The sequence below is a fragment of the Alligator sinensis genome, unplaced genomic scaffold (assembly GCF_000455745.1).
Source record: "Alligator sinensis unplaced genomic scaffold, ASM45574v1 scaffold1204_1, whole genome shotgun sequence".
In the NCBI taxonomy this organism is placed as follows: Eukaryota; Metazoa; Chordata; order Crocodylia; family Alligatoridae; genus Alligator; species Alligator sinensis.
In genome coordinates this window covers 923,958-946,641 of record NW_005842412.1, presented here as the reverse complement: position 1 = coordinate 946,641, position 22,684 = coordinate 923,958, and the positions used below count along the sequence as shown (strand labels likewise).

The 22,684-nt window shown below is 46.1% G+C and overlaps 1 protein-coding gene across 5 annotated transcripts in view; it reads left to right on the top strand.

Moving 5' to 3' along the window:
- The window catches only part of CTIF (cap binding complex dependent translation initiation factor), a 325,604-nt gene that overhangs the window by 228,819 nt on the left and 74,101 nt on the right, over positions 1–22,684 (top strand). For 3 of the 5 annotated variants that reach the window (XM_025211551.1, XM_025211550.1, XM_014522921.2), the window contains one exon: positions 640–969. In XM_025211551.1, the coding sequence (XP_025067336.1) occupies positions 640–969 (330 nt within the window). Of the gene's footprint in view, positions 1–639; positions 1,097–22,684 lie in introns of those variants that run through there. The other 2 variants (XM_025211549.1, XM_025211552.1) reach the window with 2 other exon arrangements.

Here is a 22,684-nt window from a genome sequence, read left to right as displayed (position 1 = left end):
CGCTCTTCTGTTTCTAGTTGCTGACCTAGCTGTGAATGGCTGGGGAGAACAGGTGAGCTGTGTAGACATACCCCGGGAGTCCTGCGAGGCAGAGAAAGGATCAGCATCTCCTGGGACTAACCTGCTGCAACTAATAAGAAAGGGGAAAGAGGAGAGAAGGTGAATAAAAAGTATTAAGTAGGAGTATAGAGAGAAGATAAGAGGTGTGACAAGATCTGGCTGAGTCCCTTGCTTCATGAAAGCAGCAGAGGGACATGTGTCCCTCCCTCCTTAGCAGTGCTGGCTCCCAAGAGCATTGTTAGTTCTCAGTGCTTGAAGACTCAGGGTCACCTGCTGGTGAAAGTACTGCAGAAACCACTGGTGTTTCTTACTACCACAGAGACGAAGGCTCTGATGGGAATGACTGGTACTAGTACCGGTATGTGCCCAGCGGGATCCAGGTATTTCCAGAGCTAGGATGCCTACAGCCAAGCTATAACTAATATTCACAAGTTCCTGGCTCCCTGCCTTGGTCTTTGACCACTAGAATATGCTTAATGTTTCTAGGCCTAACTATATGACTCCCAAAATTCACCCCCATCCCCTTCATTGTGTATGGAAGAACAAGGGCTGATCTATCTGTTTTTTCTTGTGTAACAGACGCCTTGTCTTTCCCTTTTCGCGGACCAGGACGAAGTCACGGTGGAGACGACCAACCCCGAAAAGAACAAAATGGACAAATTAATTGAAATCCTCAACAGCATGAGGAACAACAGCAGCGACGTGGACTCGAAGCTCACCACCTTCATGGAGGAGGCCCAGAACTCCACTAACTCAGAGGAGATGCTGGGCGAGATTGTCAAGACCATTTACCAGAAAGCAGTCACGGACCGTAGCTTTGCCTCCACAGCAGCCAAGCTGTGCGACAAAATGGCGCTCTTCATGGTGGAAGGGACCAAGTTCCGAAGTTTGCTCCTCAACATGTTGCAGGTAATTAGATATTTGCAGCTGCTCCCGGCGTGTAATTACTAGAAAGAAGTCCATGAATTCTGACCATAGCTGAGCTTTGCCCAAGCTCCATTCTTGCCCAATTAATTATAGAAAATAAACGTGTACACGGGGAGAGGGCCACGGTTTTTGTGTTTTGTTTATGCAGGCGTTCCTTGGTTACAACAGACCAATATAATATTATAGGCACTGTCTGGTTAGTCTCCATCCCCATCTTCTCTTTCTATTTTAAAAGCTCTGTTTAACAAGTGCTCGTTGCACAGGCGTAGTCCACCTCGGTTTAACCCCCAAAGAGCTAAATTATTTGGGTCCTCAGGGCAGCAGCGACAGAGGTATCGCTCCTCGCGTGGGCTGAGATTATTCGTATCTGAGGCGCACCCACAGTCTTTTTTGAGCAGTCTGGTTGGTGTATTGTGCCTGGTGCTAGGCCTGATCATCCTCTGGGACACGCATCTTAACATGTAAAAAGACAAAATGGGCCCAGGTGGAGGAGGAAAGGATTATTATCACAGTTTGTACAGGATGAGAACTGAGGGATTCAGTGAAGGTTGCGCAGGAGCGTCGTTCCCAGAGGTGTGAACCGAATCCAGATCTCTAGTGTCTCTGTCTAGTGCTTTTCTACAAGGTCAGTGGGGCACTTGAGCTGACAGCCCTATTTTCAAAGGGATGCAGACGGTCATTTTCCAGGGATAAACCTCACTGCTCCTAGGTGGTTCGGCTGGAGCCCAGGTTCAGAATGGTGCCCTTTAGCTTTGATCACTAAAGACATCAAAGAAAATGGTTAAAATGGGACCTGTTGTAAGACCCTTCTGTGCAGTTTAGCCAGGCGATTTGCTGCTGGACTGTAGTTGCTGGCATCAACTTGCACAGCTTGCAGCTGAAACAGCTGCACTTACAACCCAGACGGCAATGATTTGTGTGTTTGCAGGTTGTTGATGATTATGGGTGACTTATTTATCAGTACATGCAGCACGGGCATTTGTGCACCATACCCCAAAACACGATAAAAGGCAAAGTCAATTAAAAAATGAACTGACAACCATGGCAGTCGCCCATAAGAATGATCTATAACCAGGAAAATGTCCATGTCCCCTAAGCATCCAGCTGCATGCTGATTGAGAGCCCAGACTCGGATGGCTGGCCTGGCTTATCGTGCAGTTCTGCAGCTGATCTCGCAGTTAATGTATTTGTTTGCTTTGTGGAGGGGGGGGGTATCTCATACACCAAAGCCCTGCCTGCCCCCTTCAGCTTACCTTATCTATCCTCTGCCGACCCAGGGCATCGGCCACCCCTGACATTTTGTTTGTCCATGGCAGACCAGACAAGGCTGCATCCAAAGCCCGTAGCATCATTCCTGACTTGATCAGTCGGATCACGGAGCAGTGCATGGAGCTGCCTCCTTCCACCTCTCCACCAGACTTGGATTGTGATCATCAGTTGCACTATCGGGCTCAGTTTATCTTGCAGCTTTTCAGGGAGACTGACTGGTTTGTGGGACATGGGACAATTTTTAACTCAGAAGTTACCTGCAGTCAAGGTTAATAGTAACTAAAATTGGCCAGGTAGTGCCAAGCTCAGGCCCACTCAAGGGCTTATTCCTCTGAACCACAACAGCTAAAATTCCAGTACTCGGCTGATGTATGCTTCGGGAAAATGATGCAAGGGGCAAGGCCTCTCTTGTTTCCCATCTAAGGCTGTATCAGGGCTTTTCAAAATAGCTTTTCCAGTGTGAGATCTGTCAACTGATTGACTGGATGGTTGGATGGTTCCTTCCCCTCACTCTGAATATCTAACCTAGTAGTCAGGCCACTGGTTTCATGGGGAAGTGCCCTCTGGATCAGCTTTGGCATCAGCAGCGGGAGACTGAATATTTGTGCTGTGCCTGTGATGAACCACACAGTGCTGTCAGCCTTTTGAATATGCAGGAGATGGCCAAACAGAGTAGATTGCTCTCCACCTTGAAGTCCTGGTATAGGACAGGGGGTGCAGTATGGCAGACAGCACGATGCGGCAGCCTCCTCCATGCGCTCTGGTTGTACCGTGCCTGACTATCACCAAAGGACTCCTTCAGAAGCAACAAGCATCCTCCATAACCAGGTGCACTAGACTTGGCACTAGCACTACAGAAGTATATCATATTCCTCTCATTATCAGCTGGCCCTGCCTGTAGCTCCACCCCACATGTTCAGATTCAGTTAGGGGAAAAACAACATTTACCCTGAATAAAAGCCAGTTTTTCTGTGAGGATCAACCAAAAAGCCATTAAGGCACAAATATAGCGTGACTGCTGATTATAAATCAACTTTGCCTGGAAGTCAGGTGCGATTTTTATTCTTGTTTTTAGGAAACAATGGTCGACATAATAGAAAGAATGCAGTAATCAACTTCCTGAAGAAGGCGCATAATGCATTGCCAGGCTTAGCAGTACCACACAGAGCCCAAATGACCACCAGTCCACAACATGGCACCTGGCAGTTGGCCGCTGATAGGGAATCAGCATAGCCTCTAAGTGCTGTATAAAGGAGCCGACTATATTATAGAGCATGCCACTGGTACCAAGTATGAGCCACGTCATCCCAATCACCCACATGTAGGAAAATATCTTTCTCTGTCCATCCCTTGGTAAGAGCAGGCTAATGGCAGAGAGGCAGTATTCATGATGCACAAATTGCAGCAGACCCTGGTAACACTGATGTGCAGGCAGCCCCATTGATGTCCTAAGATTTGCGATGCAGAAGCACCTATGGCCAGTTCCTGCTCCAGGGGAGAGAGACCTTTGTAAAAAGAAGTGCAATCTGGCTGTTGCAGTGGCTTGGAACGTCACGCACAAGCCCTCCTCCCAAAAGCCTGTCACCCTATGTCTGGTTGGTGATTGCTATATGGAAATAAAAGCAGTGTTCAGAGCGACCTTGGACTTGGTAGGACCAGAGCACATAGGAAGTCTCTCTGGGAGAGCTGAGAGGGCTTTGGAGTTATGCGATGCCCCAGAGCATGAAGGCTTTCCAGAGCCCGCCTGAAAGACAGGAGGTGGCCTAACTGGGGCATCTGCTGAGACAGACAACCTACTGCACTGGCAGCGTGACAGCCTCTCTAGACCTAAGGAGGTATGTGTTATCTCAGTGACCCGTCTTCTGTCTGCTCCAAGTCAGTTAAGCATCTCGTGTATGGTCACGGATGACGTGCCTCTTCCCAGGGTCACTTCCATTGAAACAGAGGCATAACAGTCTCACTCCCATTGAAACAGAGCTCTTCAGAAAAGGACCTGGGGGTTACAGTGGACAACAAGTTGAATATGAGCCAAGAGTGTGCCCTTGTTGTGAAGAAAGCTAATGGCATCCTGGGCTGCATTAGTAGGAGCATTGCCAGTAGATCAGAGGAAGTGACCATTCCCCTCTATTCAGCCCTGGTGAGTCCACATCTGGAGTACTGTGTCCAGTTGTGGGCCCTCCACTGCAGAAAGGATGTGGACAAATTGGAGAGAGCCCAGCGAATGGCAGCAAAAATGGTTCAGGGGCTGAGAGGCATGACTTGTGAGGAAAAGCTGAGGAACTGAGCTTATTTAGTCTAGAGAAGAGAAGACTGAGAGGTGATTTAATAGCAGCCTTTAATTACCTGAAGGGGCATTCGAAAGAGGATGGAGCTGGACTATTCTCAGTAGTGGCAGATAACAAAGCAAGGAGCACCGGTCTCACATTGCAGCAAGGGAAGTTTAGGCTGAATATTAGGAAAAACTCTCTCTCTAGGAGGGTAGTAAAACACTGGAACAGGTTACCCAGAGAGGTGGTGCAATCTCCCTCCTTGGAGGTTTTTAAGACCCGGCTGGACAAAGCCTTGGCTGGGATGATCTAGTTGGGGCTGGTCCTGCTTTGAGCAAGGGTTGGACTAGCTGTGACCTTCTGAAGTCCCTTCCAACCCTCATTTTGTATGATTCTGTAAGATAGCATCACCCTGGGAACAAGAGGGCAGCCAGGGACAAGTTGGTACTCAGTGAAAATAAGGAGGATGAGGGTCATATGGAAAACATCTGCTATGTGGTCATTGTCCATAGCATGCAAAAATAATGTTCCTTGAAAATCTGTAACTTTCCTTTGTACTGTTTAAAGAGGTGCATATGGCTGTTTGCTCACCTCCAGAAAATTTTGGTGGAGGTTATATAGGAACAGCCCTGATTTCCATTTTGTTTCCAGCTGTGCAAAACACACATGCCAAATGTTGCTTCTTTGTACTACCTGCTTTTCCGTGGCTGCTGTTGCCTGACTTCAGTGCTTTGGTTTGCTTATCTCCAGATCTGCACCTGACTATGTGCACCGTGCTTAGGGCTGAGTCAGGTTTTGGGCTACCAGCAGTTGTCTGTCCTCTTGAATCCACTGTGGGTGAAATGCTGAAATGATACTTCTCTCTTGCCAGATGCCTGCCTTTGATGCCTTTCTGGTGCAACTGCTGGCACTCTCATTTGCAGCATGTTGGGGAGGGAACTGTGCAGATTCTCTGACCATCCTCAATGTTGTGAGAGGCTTGGTGTAGCTGCAAAACCAGGTGAGAGAAGAACTGGTTAAAGATTGAGCGTGCAGTCCTACAGCTGCTGCTGCCATGGCATTGTCAGCTAGAATGCTTCGGCCTCTTCAAAAGACTCTGTAGGCGTGTGTAGACAACACGGGCATTAATGTAGACCACCCAAAAATTTTAATGCAGCTTTTTTTTGGTGTGGTACATTTTTGTTTGCATGACACGGCATTTGTGTTTGCACAAACGGCGCTTTTGAGCGAGTTAAATCCCCGTGTGTCATATGCCACAGATTTCAGTAGGGGGAGTCAAATACCAATTTACCCCCTTGAATGTCTTTCCTAATGTATTACAGCAGGAGGCACATGTAAACCACCCAGGCTCCCCAGTCCCTGCCCCTGGACTCTCGCTGGGAGTCTCCCCTGGGCACGGTCATGATCACCCCAAAATCCTTGTCACTTGTACCTGCCTATGCTCGTTTGGTCTGGTCTCTCTCCATCAGTACGCGATCCCAAAGACCCCGTCCCAATCCCAAAGACAGGCTGCGTGAATCCTCCCCTCCCGTTCCTTTCCTTTCCCATCCCAACATGTTACAAATATATGGGGGAGGGGTTTCTTTCATTAACTACAGCTGCTATGATAACTGCTATATCATAAGAGTAGGGGATGGGTGGGTGTTTGCTGCCGCCCGGTTGATTGGCGATTACTGTCGATGTTGGTGGTGGTGAGCTCTTCTGGCTTTTTTTTTCCCTCTCTCTGAGTGCAGTTGTTGCTCTGCTACCAGTTCATTCTGTGACCTTGGGTAGATCACTTAATCTCTCTGCACTCCAGTTTCTTGACTGCACTGACTTAATGGCTAGGGACAGAAATTACAGATAAACCAGTATAAGTGACCAGAAACAGGGTCAAATTTGCAACACAACAGAAGTTCAGTGCACATAAACCTCTTTCAAAATGGCCAAAACTGGTTTAAGATAAAACTGGATGGATGCAGAATCAGACTTAACTGATTTAGGTTAAAAAGGTTTATTGAACTGTCCCAAATCCCCTTCAGATTCAAGTTAACTCTCAGTCCCCCAACATCCCAGGATGCTTTGCACCTCCCCTGCAAATGCCCCACTAGGATGGACAGGCTAGCTGTGGCCTATGCTGTCTGCTCCAATCAAGCAGAGAGGCATGCTCTAGTGCCCCCTGACTTCTGCCCTGAGCCCCTGCATTCATTTCAGGAATCAAAAATGAATGCCTGTTCAGTGGCTTATTGGTTCAATCTATGCAGCTTAAACTAACCTGTGAAGATTGAATTGATTTAGCCTCAGGCTTTTTGACTGTCTATACTTTAATGTGAAAAAGTATGTTGAGAGTGCAAAATGAGGGTGATCATTCTTAATGCCTCTTTATGATTTAGCAAGGCTTTTACTAATTGATATGTGAAGCACTTGCAGATCTGTAAATCATGTTAAGGACAAGGTAAAAATATCAGTTTAATAAATTGTCTATCTTCTCCTGGCAGATCCAACATTAGAGTTAATTGCAGGGACTAGCAGATCCCCTTCAGATTTTTAGCCCTGTATATCCATTGTGTTCTGCATTATTAAATGTCTGTTGTAGTAACGTGGTAAACAGACTGGAGCTAACCTGTAAGACCCTGCTGTGTGCAAGAAAGCATAGACTTTGCCTCCTGATGGTGCTAACAGATGGGGGAAATCTTGACAGCGGTGACAGAGAAATTCCATTACACAAAGCTCCAGGTCTTGCTTTCCAGTGGGTTTGCAATGAAAAGAAGGCTTTATTTTGCAGCTTTGGGTCAACGAGATGGCAGACAGATAGGAGAATCCTGGCTAAGAGCAGCTCCGTGATGCACAGGTCTCTGTGTGAGAGGGAACCTGAGAGAGTTTAATGTTAATGCCTCCAGCTAGTCAAGTTGGTGATAAATCAGGTGGGTTTTTTTCTCCCCAGAATGCACTTGTTCCAATATGGACATCAAATCCACAGTTCCCAAGTGATATCCAAGGAGTTTGTTTCCTAGCTGACAGCAATGCTCGCTGGCTGAGGTAGCACTCTGCACTTACACAGTGTCAAACATTAATCAAGGATATGAACATGCTTTAAATAAATCTTTAAATAAATTATAGGCGGGTTATCAGCAAAATTATCATTCTTGCCTTTATTTGAATGCTAAAGGAACCGAGGCACAGAGTATATAGACTAGAAGCTGTGCATCATGTCATTGCCAATGCTAGTCACTGCAGTAATCTGGCTTCATAATGATGCTTCCCATGAGCAGAGTAGAGCAGAGACCTCAAGAGTCGTGATAACTGGAGTCTGCTTATTTTGTGGTCCTGTAATTATGTTTGCTTTCATCCAGTGTCTGAGACTCGTGTGAAGTTTTACTTAGATGAGTTTTTGGAGCTAACTACCACTCTTGTTTCTGCTGCCAGGGGTAAAGATAAGGAGAGATGAATCTGTTGTCTTATCTCCTTCCTGCTTAGGTGGTGGATCTTGTAGGGCCCATGGCATGAAAGCTCTGGCTTTCACGGGCAAGAATTTAAGGAAGTAATTCTAGGGAGTATAGGAGGGTCTGGTTGACCACTAGGACTATGAATAGTGCCTAGGGCCTCCTCTTAGATTTGGGCCAAGTCTTGGTCCAAATAGGTTACTGCCTGTATTCAGAAGCGAGAAAGAAGCCGGTATTGTCCCCTCCATTTACAGCAGGGCATCGAGGCACAGAAAGGTGGAATGACTCTTGACAAAAAAGCAGAGTAATGGCTTTTTTCAGTAAGCTTTTCAGCCATGTCTAGTAGCCACATCCAGGATTAACCTAAGCTTACAAATCCCCACTGTTCATGGCCAGAGGTTTTAAAAAATCCACCCCATTGAACTTGAATCAGACTGACAGTACCTCCCCTCCCAAGACCCAGAACTAACTCACCATCATGTGTCAGCTATAGCCAGATATATTGGCAGACTCTTCTGTCTGATAAAGTAACTGCTAGAACCCACATGACCCTGAAGGAAACCTATAACACCATCTTCTCAGTGTGATCTGTGTGGACTTCGCAGCATGTATCAATGAGTTATTGTTCAGTAAATCAAAAACTGAATCCCATTCATTCTCTTCTAAGACCTTGTAGTACAGTTGAAAGCTTGGTCATATTTAAATGCTCCACCAGCAAGGGACACTTAACATGGATGGGAAAAAATCCCAGCAGCGCCCCTGAGTTGAATGTATAGAGATTTTTCCTTGATGGGAGAGTTTATTTCTGCAAATCCTATGGAATAGGAAAAATCCTGGACCCAAAGAGATTATCTGGTCCCCTGGATAGAGCCATATGTAGAAAGTTGGTGTGGAACTATGCACAGGAATACATGGGACCTACAGCCAAATTGAAGGAGGGACATAAACAGATTGGGGGAAAAAATAGCAGTCATGTCTCTAGGTTCCCTACGTGACCATGAAGAGTTGTTGAAGAGTGACCCTACACTATTCTGTTTCCACCAGCCAAGAATGTGGACCCAGTGGTGATCTCTTGGTCCTACTGAAGCCCAAAGGAGGTCTGCCGGGTTTCTTGCACAGCAGCTCTAGACAAAGCAAGTTTGGGGCCACCACGCAGGTTCTAGCCAAGTATATTGAAAGCTTTGATTTCACAAATCCCCTGGTGTTTTCATAACACTTGAATTAGGACCTTCCTCTCTTGCTGGAGGGAAGAAAGCTGTGCTAACATTATTATGTTCGTAACAGCAACAACTCTGAGGCAGGAATTCAGCCAAGGCTCTCTTCCTGCACGCAGGAATAATACTGTGGTCCGAAACAAGTAAATGTACAGTACCTGCATAGGGCACTTGAGATGACCTGGAAACAACTAACATCATCTCGGTTATGGATGCACACCGCCACCTCAGTAGCAATGGTAGCTTATGCTCAGTAGAAAACTGTCCTGCAAGCCATTCAGAAGGGGTAAGGCTGACTCTGAGTCAGTGATTCTCCGCCAGGGTGGTAGGAGAGACTTCGAGGGCTGCAATGAATTAGTTTTTGAAACGGGGTGCCACTATGCACAAAAGTTATAGACGTGTGCCTTGAGTCCAACAAGGTTGAGAACTGCGGGATCTTTAGACCTGGAGGCCTGACTCACAAAGACTCTGACTATTTCCAGCTCCTTTTGACTTAAAAAATAAAAGCAAGTGTCCAAAACCTCTGAAAATCAGGCCACTGGTAGGAAGACTGCGCAAACCTCCTCTCCCACCAGCCCTTTCCAGCCTTCGTCATGTTTACACGTCGAAAATCGAATTGTCTGCACTCCCCTCGGCATGAAGCCTGCCTTTAGCGGCGGGGTTTGGAGGCTGTTTTCGTGGTCTCGGTTTGGAACACCTTGCGAGGGAAGGCGCAGCGCCGAGGAGAGGATATCCGTCTTGTGTTGTGCTGCTCAGCCGTCTGTTAAAGCCAGAGGAAATCGGAGCCGGCACCAGCTATTTTCAGCCAGGGTCTGTGCTGAAGCGGAGTTCAGCGGGAGGGCTACCACTCCAAAAAGAAAAGGCAGAAACGTAGTGTTGCCTCTCTGCAGCCGGGAAACTGCTGACCGGCTGAATCCTTCAGGCAGCAGTTGCTCTCTAATCCAGTTAGCAGCGATGCTTCTGTGAGAGCAACCCCAAAGTATTGCGTGTAAAATTGTCTCCATTATCCATCACCGTCCCAGTCAGAAGTAGTGATTTTGAGGGGGCCAGAAAGGCGATGCTAAGTATTTAGGGCTTCTAAAATAGACAGCAGTGCTAAGGAGTCAGGACCTGATCGAAAACCCAGTGAAGTCAGTATGGAGCCTTTGCATTGATTTCAGCAGACTTTGAATTGGATGCTTGCGGCTTGCTGAGTTACTGACTGCAATGCCCAGTACCTCCTCAGCAGAGCGCAGCAAACAGCAGGATAGGGCCCTTTGTCATTATATAGCAGGACTACCTCTTAAAAACTGTACCTATGAAACAGCAACCAGCTAGCTCCAGGAAGTCCTGTCTCTCTTGTTTCTTATGGCCACAGCTGAAGGTGTACTGAGCTCGTTTTCATGGCTAAATAGCACTTGAAGTGTTAGGTAAAGTGCGTGCAGGTTCTTATCTTGTTAGTAATATAAGTCATGGAAATGCTGCTGTTATTTTCTCCAGCCCCCGTTCCCCCTGCCCGGATTAGAGATTTTTAAGGACGTAGCATGGGCAGACAGAGAGCGCGATGAAAAGGCAGTTTGAATGCTGGTGAAACTTGAGCAAGTCACGCAACTGCCTTGCTTCATGGACATGTTCATTGGAAAAGTATGGTCGGGGAAGAAAGGTTTCCTGGGGGGCTGTATTTATAGATAAGAGCTGAGCTTTTAGGAAGCGAGAATCTGACAATAAAGACTTCAGGCTTTCTCTTTATTGCTGTCTCTCCGTAGCATTTTAATATTTGATCATTGGGTATTGAAGACTTGCAAAGCACTCGGTCACTGATGCACATGACACACCAATGAGGCTGGAATAGAGCTTCCCAAAGCCATTACAGCAGGTGTATAAGGAGGTTTGGAGATAACACCCTTCTCACTAACGCTTTTCTCTTGTTGCTAGGCAGTACTCAGCACTACCTCTACCCCCACCCCCAACCAAATAATTAACCTGATTTGCCTTAGAGCATTATTTGCAACAGTAAATATACCTGTAAATGTTCCCAGACACTTTACATGGAGCGAATGCTAGATAGAGCCTGCATAGCTCAGTAGCACTGACTAGATCTATAGCAAATAAGCGTTTTATCTGTCTGTCTGCAGTACCAGGGAACTGAAAACATTTGGGTCAACCCTAAACTAAAATGCTGACTTCCTCTGGAAGGCAAAAAGTTGAAGGAAATGTTTCAGGTTGAAGAAATAGTTTTGTTCAACTTCAAATGTGTCTCTTTTTACAAGGTTTTAATTTTAACATAACATTTGAGTATGTTTTATGTAAATGCTGAAATTATTGGAATAAAAAAGTGAAATTTTCTTTATGAAGTGTCAAAACAGAGTGCCTTGGACTCCCTCCAATTTTTTTATTTTATTTTTTTTAGTTGATATAACTTGGCAAATTCAGTGTGAAACTGTGATTTTATTCTTTTTTATTTTATTTTGTGGGGTTTTGTTTGGTCAACCCAGATCTACAGTTTTTTCCGTCAAAGAAATTTTGGAAGAAATATTTTACCCAATTGTAACTCCACCTTTTCCAGCCAGTAGGATACTACTGTTTCCCATAGGAAACACCAGTTCACTGCCTGCTGCTTGCTGTTCATTGAACTTCTTCTAAAATGCTAGATCCAGAGCCAGAGTGGGGTTTTTTCTGCAGCACCTTGCAGACTAACCTGTCTCCAGCCATGAAGCATCCCACTGCCCAGACAGGGCCAGGCTGCAGCGTCACTACACAAGGGTGCTCCACCTCTGCTCTGCATGCTGCCGGCCACTGGCCCTAACAGCAACACCCGTAGTGGTCTCCCAGGACCTCCGCTTAGCAGATGCTCCGGCTTTAAAGGAGCCGCATGGAGCAAACGACCACACGTTGTGATCCTGTCCTGACCCACGGCCCCCAGCCATGAACGAGGCTCTAGCAGAGGATATAACAGATTAGAGTGTTTAACCCACCCAGCCACCCCGCCATGGAGTCAATAGCTATCGATTGCAGCCCTAAACCTTGGCCACTCCTTGTGGGAGAAGAGCAGGTGCGGGATGACCCACCCACAGAACTAGGGGTGCTGCTTCGACAAACAAATGCAGTTTTGTCTTTTTAAACCTCTTATTTTTAGCTGTCAACAAGCGTTGCATGTAGGAGGGGCACCTGCTTTGCTTTCACTTCAGGAACAGCCTGAGTTTCCAGTGTCTCTCGCAAGGCTCGTGTCAAACCCAGAACACATTCCAGCTCGGTGTCACAAGAATACCATCATGTCTCCCTCAAGACAGCTCCTCTGAAGGGTTGTCTCCCGTGGCTGACTTAGCTATTCAGATTTAGTAGCCCTGGCTGCAAATGAACCAGTGTCTGAAGTGCAAAAGACCTGGCAGCAGCAGCTGTCTTGGTCTGCAGTAAAGGGATTGATGGTATCAGGAAGGCTCTGGTCTAGATTTACCTCTCCCGGGCCCCTGTACTGGCTGTGAATGCAGCCCTTGCTCTTGAATCCAGATGATGTAGTAAACCTTTAAGGGTGTTTACGTGGCACATTTAAAGCAAATTAATGTGATGGATGCCTGATCCGTCTTGGGGAAATGCTGCTGCTTCTGGACTGTGCAGTGCTATTTTTGTTCTTTGTCTTTAATGAGGTTTCAGATAAATTAAAAAATCACCCAGCGCATAGTTGTCTTGGTGCATTGCCATGAGTCTGCTGGCCACAGTGGCACAAAGTAGAAGAGATGGCATGCACCCTCATCTGCAGTATGGACACATGGTCTGCAGAGACACCAGGATCCAATATGGGAGGCAAGGCCTGTCAGATCCATGGAGCAGTGCATTCTGGGCAGGGTGGATTTGATTTAAATCAATTCAATTTAAATCATGGTTTAAATCACAATTTCGGTCACTGGTCCGGAAGCCTCGATTTAATCATTGTTTTCTACAAAGAGTGCATTCTTGTTGTTTGATGTCCTTTATTCATTAAACTTCCTGCAACTTTGCACATTTAGAGAGAGGTAAGGGCTTGACTCTGTATGAACAAACCAGAGAGACGAGAGGGCTGGTGGGTGGGTAATCAGGCCTGTTATCTCTCATCTCTGTATACTGCTGTTAACAAGGATGTGATCTCTGGAGACACAAATCCACAGTTTGAGAACCGAAACCAAGCATCACAGAGATGCTGAATGGGATCTTCTAGACTGAGCCCTGAGTCCTATTGGGTAGGGTGGTTTTCTTTAACCTTTATTAATCTATAGAGGAGCTTCTGGGAACCCCATAAGATTGGGCCCCTAATATAGTCCATGGCCTGTTGTGACCTATTTATAAAACTTTTCTAAAAAGGTTACATGAATATATTGGCTCAAATAGTAGATAATCAGAAGTTACAATCCCTATTCCGTGATGATATCTTTGATCTTTAATATATCTTAAATTAAAGCTATCTTTATGTAGGGTCTTTTTTAAAGTATCTTAACAACAAAAAAATATGATTTAAATTAAAAAAATCTAAATTAAATTAAGAAGTTGTCGCTTTTTATCCATCCTGATTCTGGGACATGTGGTCGACGTGCCTGCATAACTGTAGCAAAGATGACGGAGACATGGGTTACATTGCAAACTGATTTAGCCTGTGAGATCAGCCCTGGGCCAAGCCCTCACCATCTTCCTTCTTTTAACCAGACTGCCGGTCCCTAAGAGCTGCTGTTACCTCAACCTAGGTGTGATTTTTTTTTTTTATTTAAAGCATATTCTGTTCTGTGTAGGTTCTTCCACTCTCGTCATCGCTACGGGCTCTGAGCCCCTTCCACTGGAGCATTGAATCACACGATTAGCATTTGCCATGTATTTGCTCCTTCGCTGTGTGTATGCATCTCTCTCTTCTCCCCTCCCTTCTCCCCCACCGAAAAAGGAGAATTAAAGATTATGCTTTGTAGTATTCTTTTTTTTAAAGTCTGAGCCACATCTTGTCACACTAGGTCTAGAGGAATGGATGTGGTCCTCTGTTGACCTCCTAATGCAGCCGTGTGTTAACATTCGAAGTGCCTGGCCCAGAAGAAATAATTTGACTAAATAAAATAGTCTGGCCAACTTGCTTGTTCGTAATAAGGATCCCTTCCTTTCTCTGAAACACCGAGTCCCAGTGGAAGGGAAGCCACTAAAATTTTCTCCGGAGGAGTGAACATGGTGCAGAGAAGGCAGAGCTGAGAGATGCTCTCCAGGCGGTGGATCCTTAGCTTTGCCTCTGAACTGGGCCCAGCAAGTATTTGAGGGGGAGGTTTCATAGAAAAAACACTGCAGGGACTGTGTGTGCATTGTCTTTGTCTCTCCTATAAATACGTTCTTGATTAATCAACTTAAAGGATGTCTCCCAAGGGAGAATTTGGCCTGTCACAGTTTTAAACACTGGCTTGCACTGCCCACGGGTTTTTTTAAAAAAGTGATATGCTGCGAACTCTGTATGTAACATAAGTTAAAGTATCCCTCTGTTGAAATCTGTACGCTCTTTATAGCAGCGAGGTGTCTGCATCTGAACTATGCATAGCAAAGTATATTATTAGAGTGGACATCACTGCGGCTGTAATTGTACACTGCTTTCCTTAGCAACGGTTCCCAACAACACATCAAACAGAAGGATGTGATACCTTTTTTAAAAAATGTACATCTAGACACACAGATCAACACAGCCAGCTCCTTTCGGCGAGGAGCCGTGAACCCCGTCAGATTCAAAATCTGGTATGTCCCTGCATTTAGAAATAAACTGCTCTCTGTGTCCAGAAAGGGCTCTTTCCATTCCATGTGCTAAACCCTTTTAAATCAAATCTTCAGACCAGGAGTCGCATCGAGCTGTTCTCTTAAAAGGGGATTTGCTTAAGAGTGTTTTTTATGAAATACGCCTTGTATTTTTAGCATGGGACAGAGAAAATATATGTCAGCAGGTCATGGTAGCCAGAGTGGGCATTGACTGAATGGGCGGGAACAGTCTTTCCAGCCTCGGCTGTGATCCTCATCCTCAAGAGAGAGAGGACAGCTTGCGGTCCAGAAACAGGAGTGGGAAAGGGGAGGGCTGTGTTCTGTCCCAGCCCTAATTAGTCCCTGTCTTTGCACCTGATATGACCACTGATACCTCTGCAAAACAAGTAAAAAAAATAGAGGCAGGATTGGCAGGTGTATGATTACACCAAGTGCAGGGCATAGGAGAACCATAACTTTTCTGCATGATCATTTTCCCTATCTTTTCTATGTGACCAATCACCCATTTTCCCTACCTTTCCCTTCTATAAAATGGGGATGATGGTAACCAACCCCCTGCTATGCACTACATTAGTGAGGGTTTGCAAGAAGTTCAGATACAACAGGACAGCGTGTGTCAGAAAGCCAAGGAATAGATCAAGATTAAGGTCAAGGTTAAGACTTAATAACTTGGGGAAGAGAGCATTGTCTGCACAACGCACTGTAGGTAAATGGAGAAGTTCAGGGCTCTGTCAATCTGTTACAGAGGCAGAAAATAATAGTCTTGGGCTCCATTTCTCAGTGCACTAGAAACTTATTCTCTTGGCAGGTTTGTTCCTGTGTATGATATTTATTTTAAAGACCTGTACCCTATTTTTGTATTCATTTTGCATAGACTAGAGTAATTTAACAAGTACCTGTTGCAGTAGACTGAACTGGATTTAATTAATTCAAGACAACAGGTTCTGGGAAAATATGGGCAAGAAGACACGGGAGTCCATAAAAATAGAATTTGTCATTGTCAGTCAAGTCTGTTGATGAGCTAGTCGAACACTAATTGAGTGGCAGTACCTTCTTGGAATATAAATACAGTGGAGGTGAATTATTATAGAAGAGATCTTTTGTAAATCAAGGTGCAAAGACAAGCAAGGTTCATTCCTTAGAGTACTCCTCTATGAATGATGAGCGAAGAGGAGGTTAAATCCCTTCTCTGCCACAGACTTCCTATGTCACCATGAACAAGTCAGTCTCTCTCAGTTGCCCACCTGCAAAATGGGGATTTTGTGAGGATAAATGCATGAAAGATTGTGATAATGTGATGTGGTAATATCGGCTAAGGTAATGGGAGTCATATAGTGATCATGGATAGATTGTATTTCAATGCAAAATGGTTTCTTTCGGCACAATGGTGATCAAACAGTGAAGTGCCCTAAGCTCTAAGGAAGGAGCAGTTCGTTGTTTAAAGAGGGAAGAACAGGAAAGATGTAACTCAGCTCATCATGGGGTTGGAAGGAACCTAAACTACAAGCAGTGTTCAGTATCGATTGTCAGATCAATCCACACGTCTGTCTGTTGGAGCTTCCAATTTAATTGAATTAAGAGCTGACAGTTGCCCAGCTCATACAGGGAAAGCTCCGTGGTATTTCAGTAATGATTGTGGTCTAAGCAGAGCTGTTGCTTGGGAGATGTCAGAGGGAATTCTTCACTTGGAGATACTGTAGCCTTAAAATGTTCAGCCCCTGAGATTCAGCAAAACCCCTGGTACAAGCCAAAAACTAGAAGCAAGGCAGGACAGCAGATAAGACATTAGGGGCACCTATACACATGCACGACGCCTGCTCCAACGCGTTTTAATTAGAACGCTTTAGCAGCATTGGCGTCACATGTATTCAGTGTCCCCTCATTTAAATGGCGGTGGGGGCACTTTAACTAAAGCTTGTCGAATGAGTTTTAGTTAACACATCCCCACCACCATTGTGAAACGCAGGACTCTGAATACCTGAGACGCTGCAGGCATTTTAATTAGAGCAGCTCCCGAGAGCCGCTCTAATTAAAAGCCCCCCCACCCTGGAGCACATGTAAAGATGCTCTAACTGTTTACTACTGGGTGTACTACTTCCTTTCCTTCAAATAGAGCATGAATCAGCCTTTATGGCATGACTTATCAGTACGACCTTTACAGAATACAAGTATCAAGGTTGCCTAAGGATTCGGGTGGGAAATCTTGTACTCCAGTAGAAGGGTGGTTTCTCCTCAAGACCCCTGCATGTTAGGTGACCTGATCTGTAATAATAATTCAGGTTAGCATTTATATAGTGCTAATTCATCTGTAGATCCCATAGGGCTTTTGGAGAGGGGTAAGCATTATTACCCTCATTTTATAGCTGAAGTAACCACAGTTCATAGTGATTCAGTGCCTTGCTCAAGATCCTGTTAGCCAGGAGCAGAGATTAGAAAACCTGAGTGAAATCCTGACCCTTTTGAAGTCAATGGCAAACTCCTGTTAGCTTCAGTACTCAAAAGTTCTTTAACTCCCAGCCCTTTGCTTAGAATATAGATACACTAGACCTCAGCTGTTCTTCAACTCGCATATAGGTATGTTCGATGGATAACAGACGTGGATCACTGCTGGGGTAGCGAATAATGTATATCTTAACAGATTGGACATATTATTGTTGTGCAAATGCAAGTGCTGGTTTTTAATTAAACTGCGTGTAAGCATCAGGAAACTCAGTTTCTCTATCTCTATAATGGAGGTAACACTGAGAGCTTTAGGAGAAAGCTGCCCTGAATGTGTAGCAGATTATTGTTATCCCATTGCAGAGAGATTTTTTTTTCGAGCTGGGCACTGTCACAGGGTTTCCAAAAATGTGCCACTTTTACATATTTTTTGGCAAGTTGTGCTGGCGGTTTAGCTTCATTGGCCCTGATTCCAGCCTTCCTCGTACTGGGGCAAGTCAGAAGCATCCGCCTGTAGTGTCAGCAGGGGGAGTCAGACCAGGCAGTGGCATTTGGAGAGATGTCCGAGAGGAGGAACGAAGACATCAGTGGCTCAGGGGAGCATCCTGGGCTGATGTGGGCCGGCTCAGAGAGGCCACTGCATGAATTATGTCTTTTCAGTGGGCAGCGGAAACTTTGCCTCTTAAGAAGAATTGGGCAAAAGGAAAGGAATGGGTCCTGTTTTGTTTGCCCTGCCCTTCTGGACCTGATGGCAGGTACCTCTCCGAGTAGCTTTGAAGATGTGTTGTAATTCTGTAACAGGGTGTTTATTATACACTGCATAGTAGTGAGGGTCCAAACGTAACCTATCCAAATGTCTGCGGTGACCAGCATTCCTCCCAGAAGGAATGAGCAGGGGAGGGAGAGCTGGCTGCCTGCCCAAACCAGCAGGTGAAGAGGAGAGTTTAAAATCAATTAGTGTTATATCGCTGACCCCAGAGTAGCTTCACTCAGCGCTGGAAATGTTCCTTTTTCCCGACCACTCTGGCCTTTGCGTATCTACAGATAGTAAAAACACTTGATAGGCATTGCTGGGTTTGCGTTGTTAGTGTTTCGGGAGCTGATCTCAAGCAGGTCCCATGCAGATAAGTGAGTTATTGGAGAGCACCGTATTAAATGTCAAGCCGCATGTTTTAAACTTTCCTATTTGTAAGCAGAGCGACGGCACCTCTTGGGCTGGACAAGCTGCACGGCTAATTTGCAGATCCTTTCCATTACGAGGGCAGAGGGTGGCACAGGGGGTGAAGAGACTGTGCGTGGAGATCAATTCCTGTGTAGTCAGTCAGACGAGAGAATCTAAACCATGCTAATAAGCAGGGCATTTCAGCCTAGCAGAAGCATGCCTGGCACTGGGGAGAGGGTATGTACCTACTGGGTAGTGAATGGAAAAACTGGCAGCGACAAAGCGGCATGGAAAGACCGCTCACAGCATTAGGTAATACTGGCCCTTGGACATCCCCGGGGCCACCCAAGGTGAGCTCAAGGGACTTGGGGATTAGCAGAGCACATATGGGAGGCATATTGCAGTTGACCTGGGGTGGGAGCAGGACCCAGAAGCCACAGGAATCTGCAAGAGGCTGGGAGAAACTCAGCTGAACCTACATGCCAGGGTCTTTCTAGAAATGCCCTGCATGGTGGAAGACTCCAGTGTCCCTTAGGTAATTGGCAGCCCTACTGTGCCATCGTGTGTGTCTGCATGTGATATTGGTTGGAAGTCATCTGCCATCAATGGCTCGGCTCCTGCCTCTTGTAACACAAGGGTGTCAAGGGATAGGCAGAAGGTAGTTGCAAAAGATACTTAAAAGTCCAGGGAAAAAGTGGCTCATTTGATTAAAACTTAATACACTGGCTGATTATTTACATTGCAACACTGACACTGGTGCATGAGGTAGCTTTGAGAAAGGGACTTACATCTCTGTATGTCCATTCACCTCTTTAGTGATAGGGGATATTACTGGGGATATCAGTGTGGTAGGTGGCCAGTACTTTGAAGGGGCAAAGTCCTAGCTGTAACTGCCATTACAGTCTAGTTGATCGACAGCAAATATCTCCAGTTGAATAAGCACCTGAACTGAGACTCATAAATCAACTGTGCTTTGCTGCAGTTCAGCCTCAGTTGCTTTGCTGCTTTAGACAGGTCACTGTCCTCAAAGAAGATCGACAAGCAACCTGTGTCTGAGAGTTTGCATAGGGTTGAGACACAATATCTGTCACCAAAGTGAAAAAGAAAAGGAAACCACTTCTGCTGGTAATGTGGTTCGGGGTATCCCAAGGGCCTGTAATTAATTTTCTGTGCTCATCCTCTAACAAGGACAGCATGCTGATGGCTTAGTTGTCTCACACTGCCTTTCCCTTAGGATCACCTCTGTCCCTCTCTGCCACATATCACAGCAGTGAGATCCATTAGCACTGCTGAAGGGCAGGGTCTCGATTGGGACTGAGGGGCAGTCTCTGTATATGTCATGGCTCAAGAATTGTTAATAAGCCTTCCCCCTTGTTTCTATACAGCAGGGGACAAATTTAGCCCTCTTGTAAACAGCTGTACCTGGTTGGAGTGGATTATGCTGGCCCTAGTCACAATCTTTGCACCTCAGTTTAGCCCAGAGGTTTAATTTCACAGAAGACCAAGGGAGGACTGTGTGTATTATCGTCAGTATTGGAATTATGCATCCAGATGCTCATAGATTTCATTAAAATATTTCAACCCAAATGGACCTGAATTAAATTCTGCATGCACTGAGTCTTACAAGAGTTGAAATTTTGAGCGGTTGGAGTCTCTTGCTCACACCCATCATTTATAAATGTTTTTCCCTTTAAAATGCTGATGCTATAAATGATTCCCTGGGAATACTGAGCAGTCGCTTGAAACAAAAATGGTCAGTCCAGCCAGCATTTTCTTTTAACAAAGCATCCTCTGCAGATACAAAATAACTTGTTCTGCATCCCAGGATTAGCATAGTATGTAGTGTTATTGCTGCTTATATGGGGCGCCTTCTTCATACAGTTGATCCTTGCAGCTATGGAGAAGTCAGTCTCTCATATCAGTTATCTATGAATGACTGCATGACTTGACACAGGTAGACTAAGAACAGCTGAAGTCTTTACGGCTGATAGGTCTATAGCCCGGAGAGTTCCCAGGTACGTGTTGTTCAGTCTGATCTGTCAGCTCATGTGCAGGTTTTATACCAGCATAACCATTAAATAAAAGACACCTTAACCTCACTGCTTCTCTAGGTCATTTTTAATCTGTGTGTTTATATGCACTATATGCTAATAGGTTTTCAAATCAGTCTTTTTAAAGGAGATGGACAGTAATTCTCCAAGTACCTGTTCCATAGAGCTATTGTCCATGTTACTGACAAACCCTGTTATAAAAATTATTAATTTTAGCATTTCTGCCCAATCAAAAAGTGCTCCGGACTCTTGGATGGCCACAGCTGGTCTGATTCTCTGTTGTACACAATATGAAAGACAGTCTCACCAGGCCTTTACTCGGTACTCATTCCAAAGGGCAGTGTTGCCTTTTGTCTCTCTCTCTCCCCTGACTTGAGGTGTCCCAACCAATTTACAGCCAAGCATAATACGGTCAGCATAAGAAGTTAGACCAGGCCAGTGCAGAATGACCTTGTACTGTACAAGGTCTGAAAGGGAATTTCCTTTCTGAAGTGGGTAACATTCTCCTCCAGATAACCTAAAGGTTTTTTTGGAAAGAAAATGGATCAAAATGCAAGTTGTAGTTACAGATTACCCCTGCTCAAGGTATATAGAGCATTTCACAGCCCATTAGAGCCCATCTCTACTGCAGAAACATATGGCTCTTACTAGGCATTGCCCTTAGCCCCAGTCTACCTGCATGCAAAATCCTTCCAACCCAAGTTTTGCAGTACTGGCTGGTCCTTCCAGAAGTGTATACTTAAACCTGAGTGCCTGTCTTAGTCAATCTGGTAGCCTGCCTATATGACAGCAAGAATGCAGCCTTAATGCTGTTAGCCTTCCACTGCCTTCCCATAATGCCCCCTGTTCTACCATAGGCCTCTGGGAAAGAATCAGAAAACAGTTTTACTTGCTGCTGCACAAAGACCCATGCAAGGGAATCCAGGGAGCCTGGTGTGTATAAAGTTTGGCTGGAGAATATTACTAGATGTGCCAGTTCCCTCATGTTAACACCATTGGTTTGATGCCTCCCAGTAGGGAATGGATGTCATTGATGGTTACTCGTATTTACCAGTCCTCTGCAGAATGAAAATGCAACAAGTGGTATCCAAGCCTCTGAATGAACATGTCCAGCCGTGCATGCTTACCTCTCTGTAGCAGAAACCTTCATTATCTTACAGTTGAGTGTTTTCCTCTGTGTAATTCAATTCCTCTTTGAAGGACCCCTGACAAGCTGCAGGGTGCCTTTGTGTGCCACAGGGACTGGGCATGGGGGACTTAGGGACAGCAAAACTGCTCAGAGGGAAGTTGAATGTAAGCCCCAGAGGTCTCTATGTGGAGACTGTAATTCTGACCTGCAACCTGGAGCTTAACTCCTCTGCTAATAATATATATATAATAATATTAGGGGTGTACTGATAAAGATTTTTTGGGCCAATACTGATGGCTGATTATTAACAAGCCATATCGGCTGATACCTATCTGAATACCAATATGCAGCCCAGCACCTTGGAGAGCAGTGTCCACCTGGTAAGTCTGTTGGGGGGAAGGGGCGGGGGAGAGGTTGAGGCTGTCCGTGGTGAGAGAGGGAGTGGGAGTGGGGCTGGGGCTGGGGCAGGCCCAGCCAGGGCAGTGCACAGGATGGAGCTGTGAGCAGCTCATTGGGGGAGGTAACATGTGCAGGGAGGGGTGGGCGGCTCCCACTGCTGTGCACACCACTGAGGGAGGCATGGGGGGCACGTGCCCCCTGGATCTGTGCGTGGGTTGAGGCTGTCCGTGGTGAGAGAGGGAGTGGGAGTGGGGCTGGGGCTGGGGCAGGCCCAGCCAGGGCAGTGCACAGGATGGAGCTGTGAGCAGCTCATTGGGGGAGGTAACATGTGCAGGGAGGGGTGGGCGGCTCCCACTGCTGTGCACACCACTGAGGGAGGCATGGGGGGCACGTGCCCCCTGGATCTGTGCGTGGGTTGAGAGCGGCTGCTGCTGCAGGCTGGGGCTAGGGCAGTGCCAGGCTCTTCCCAGTGAAGGGGGCTGCTCCCCCCTTCCTCTCCCCCACCCCATAGCCCCATTTCCAGCACCGCTGACGCCTGTCCTGAGTGCAGCCCTGGCTCAGCCCCCTCCACTGGGAAGAGCCTGGTGCTGCCCCAACCCCAGCCCACAGTGGCAGGCCAAC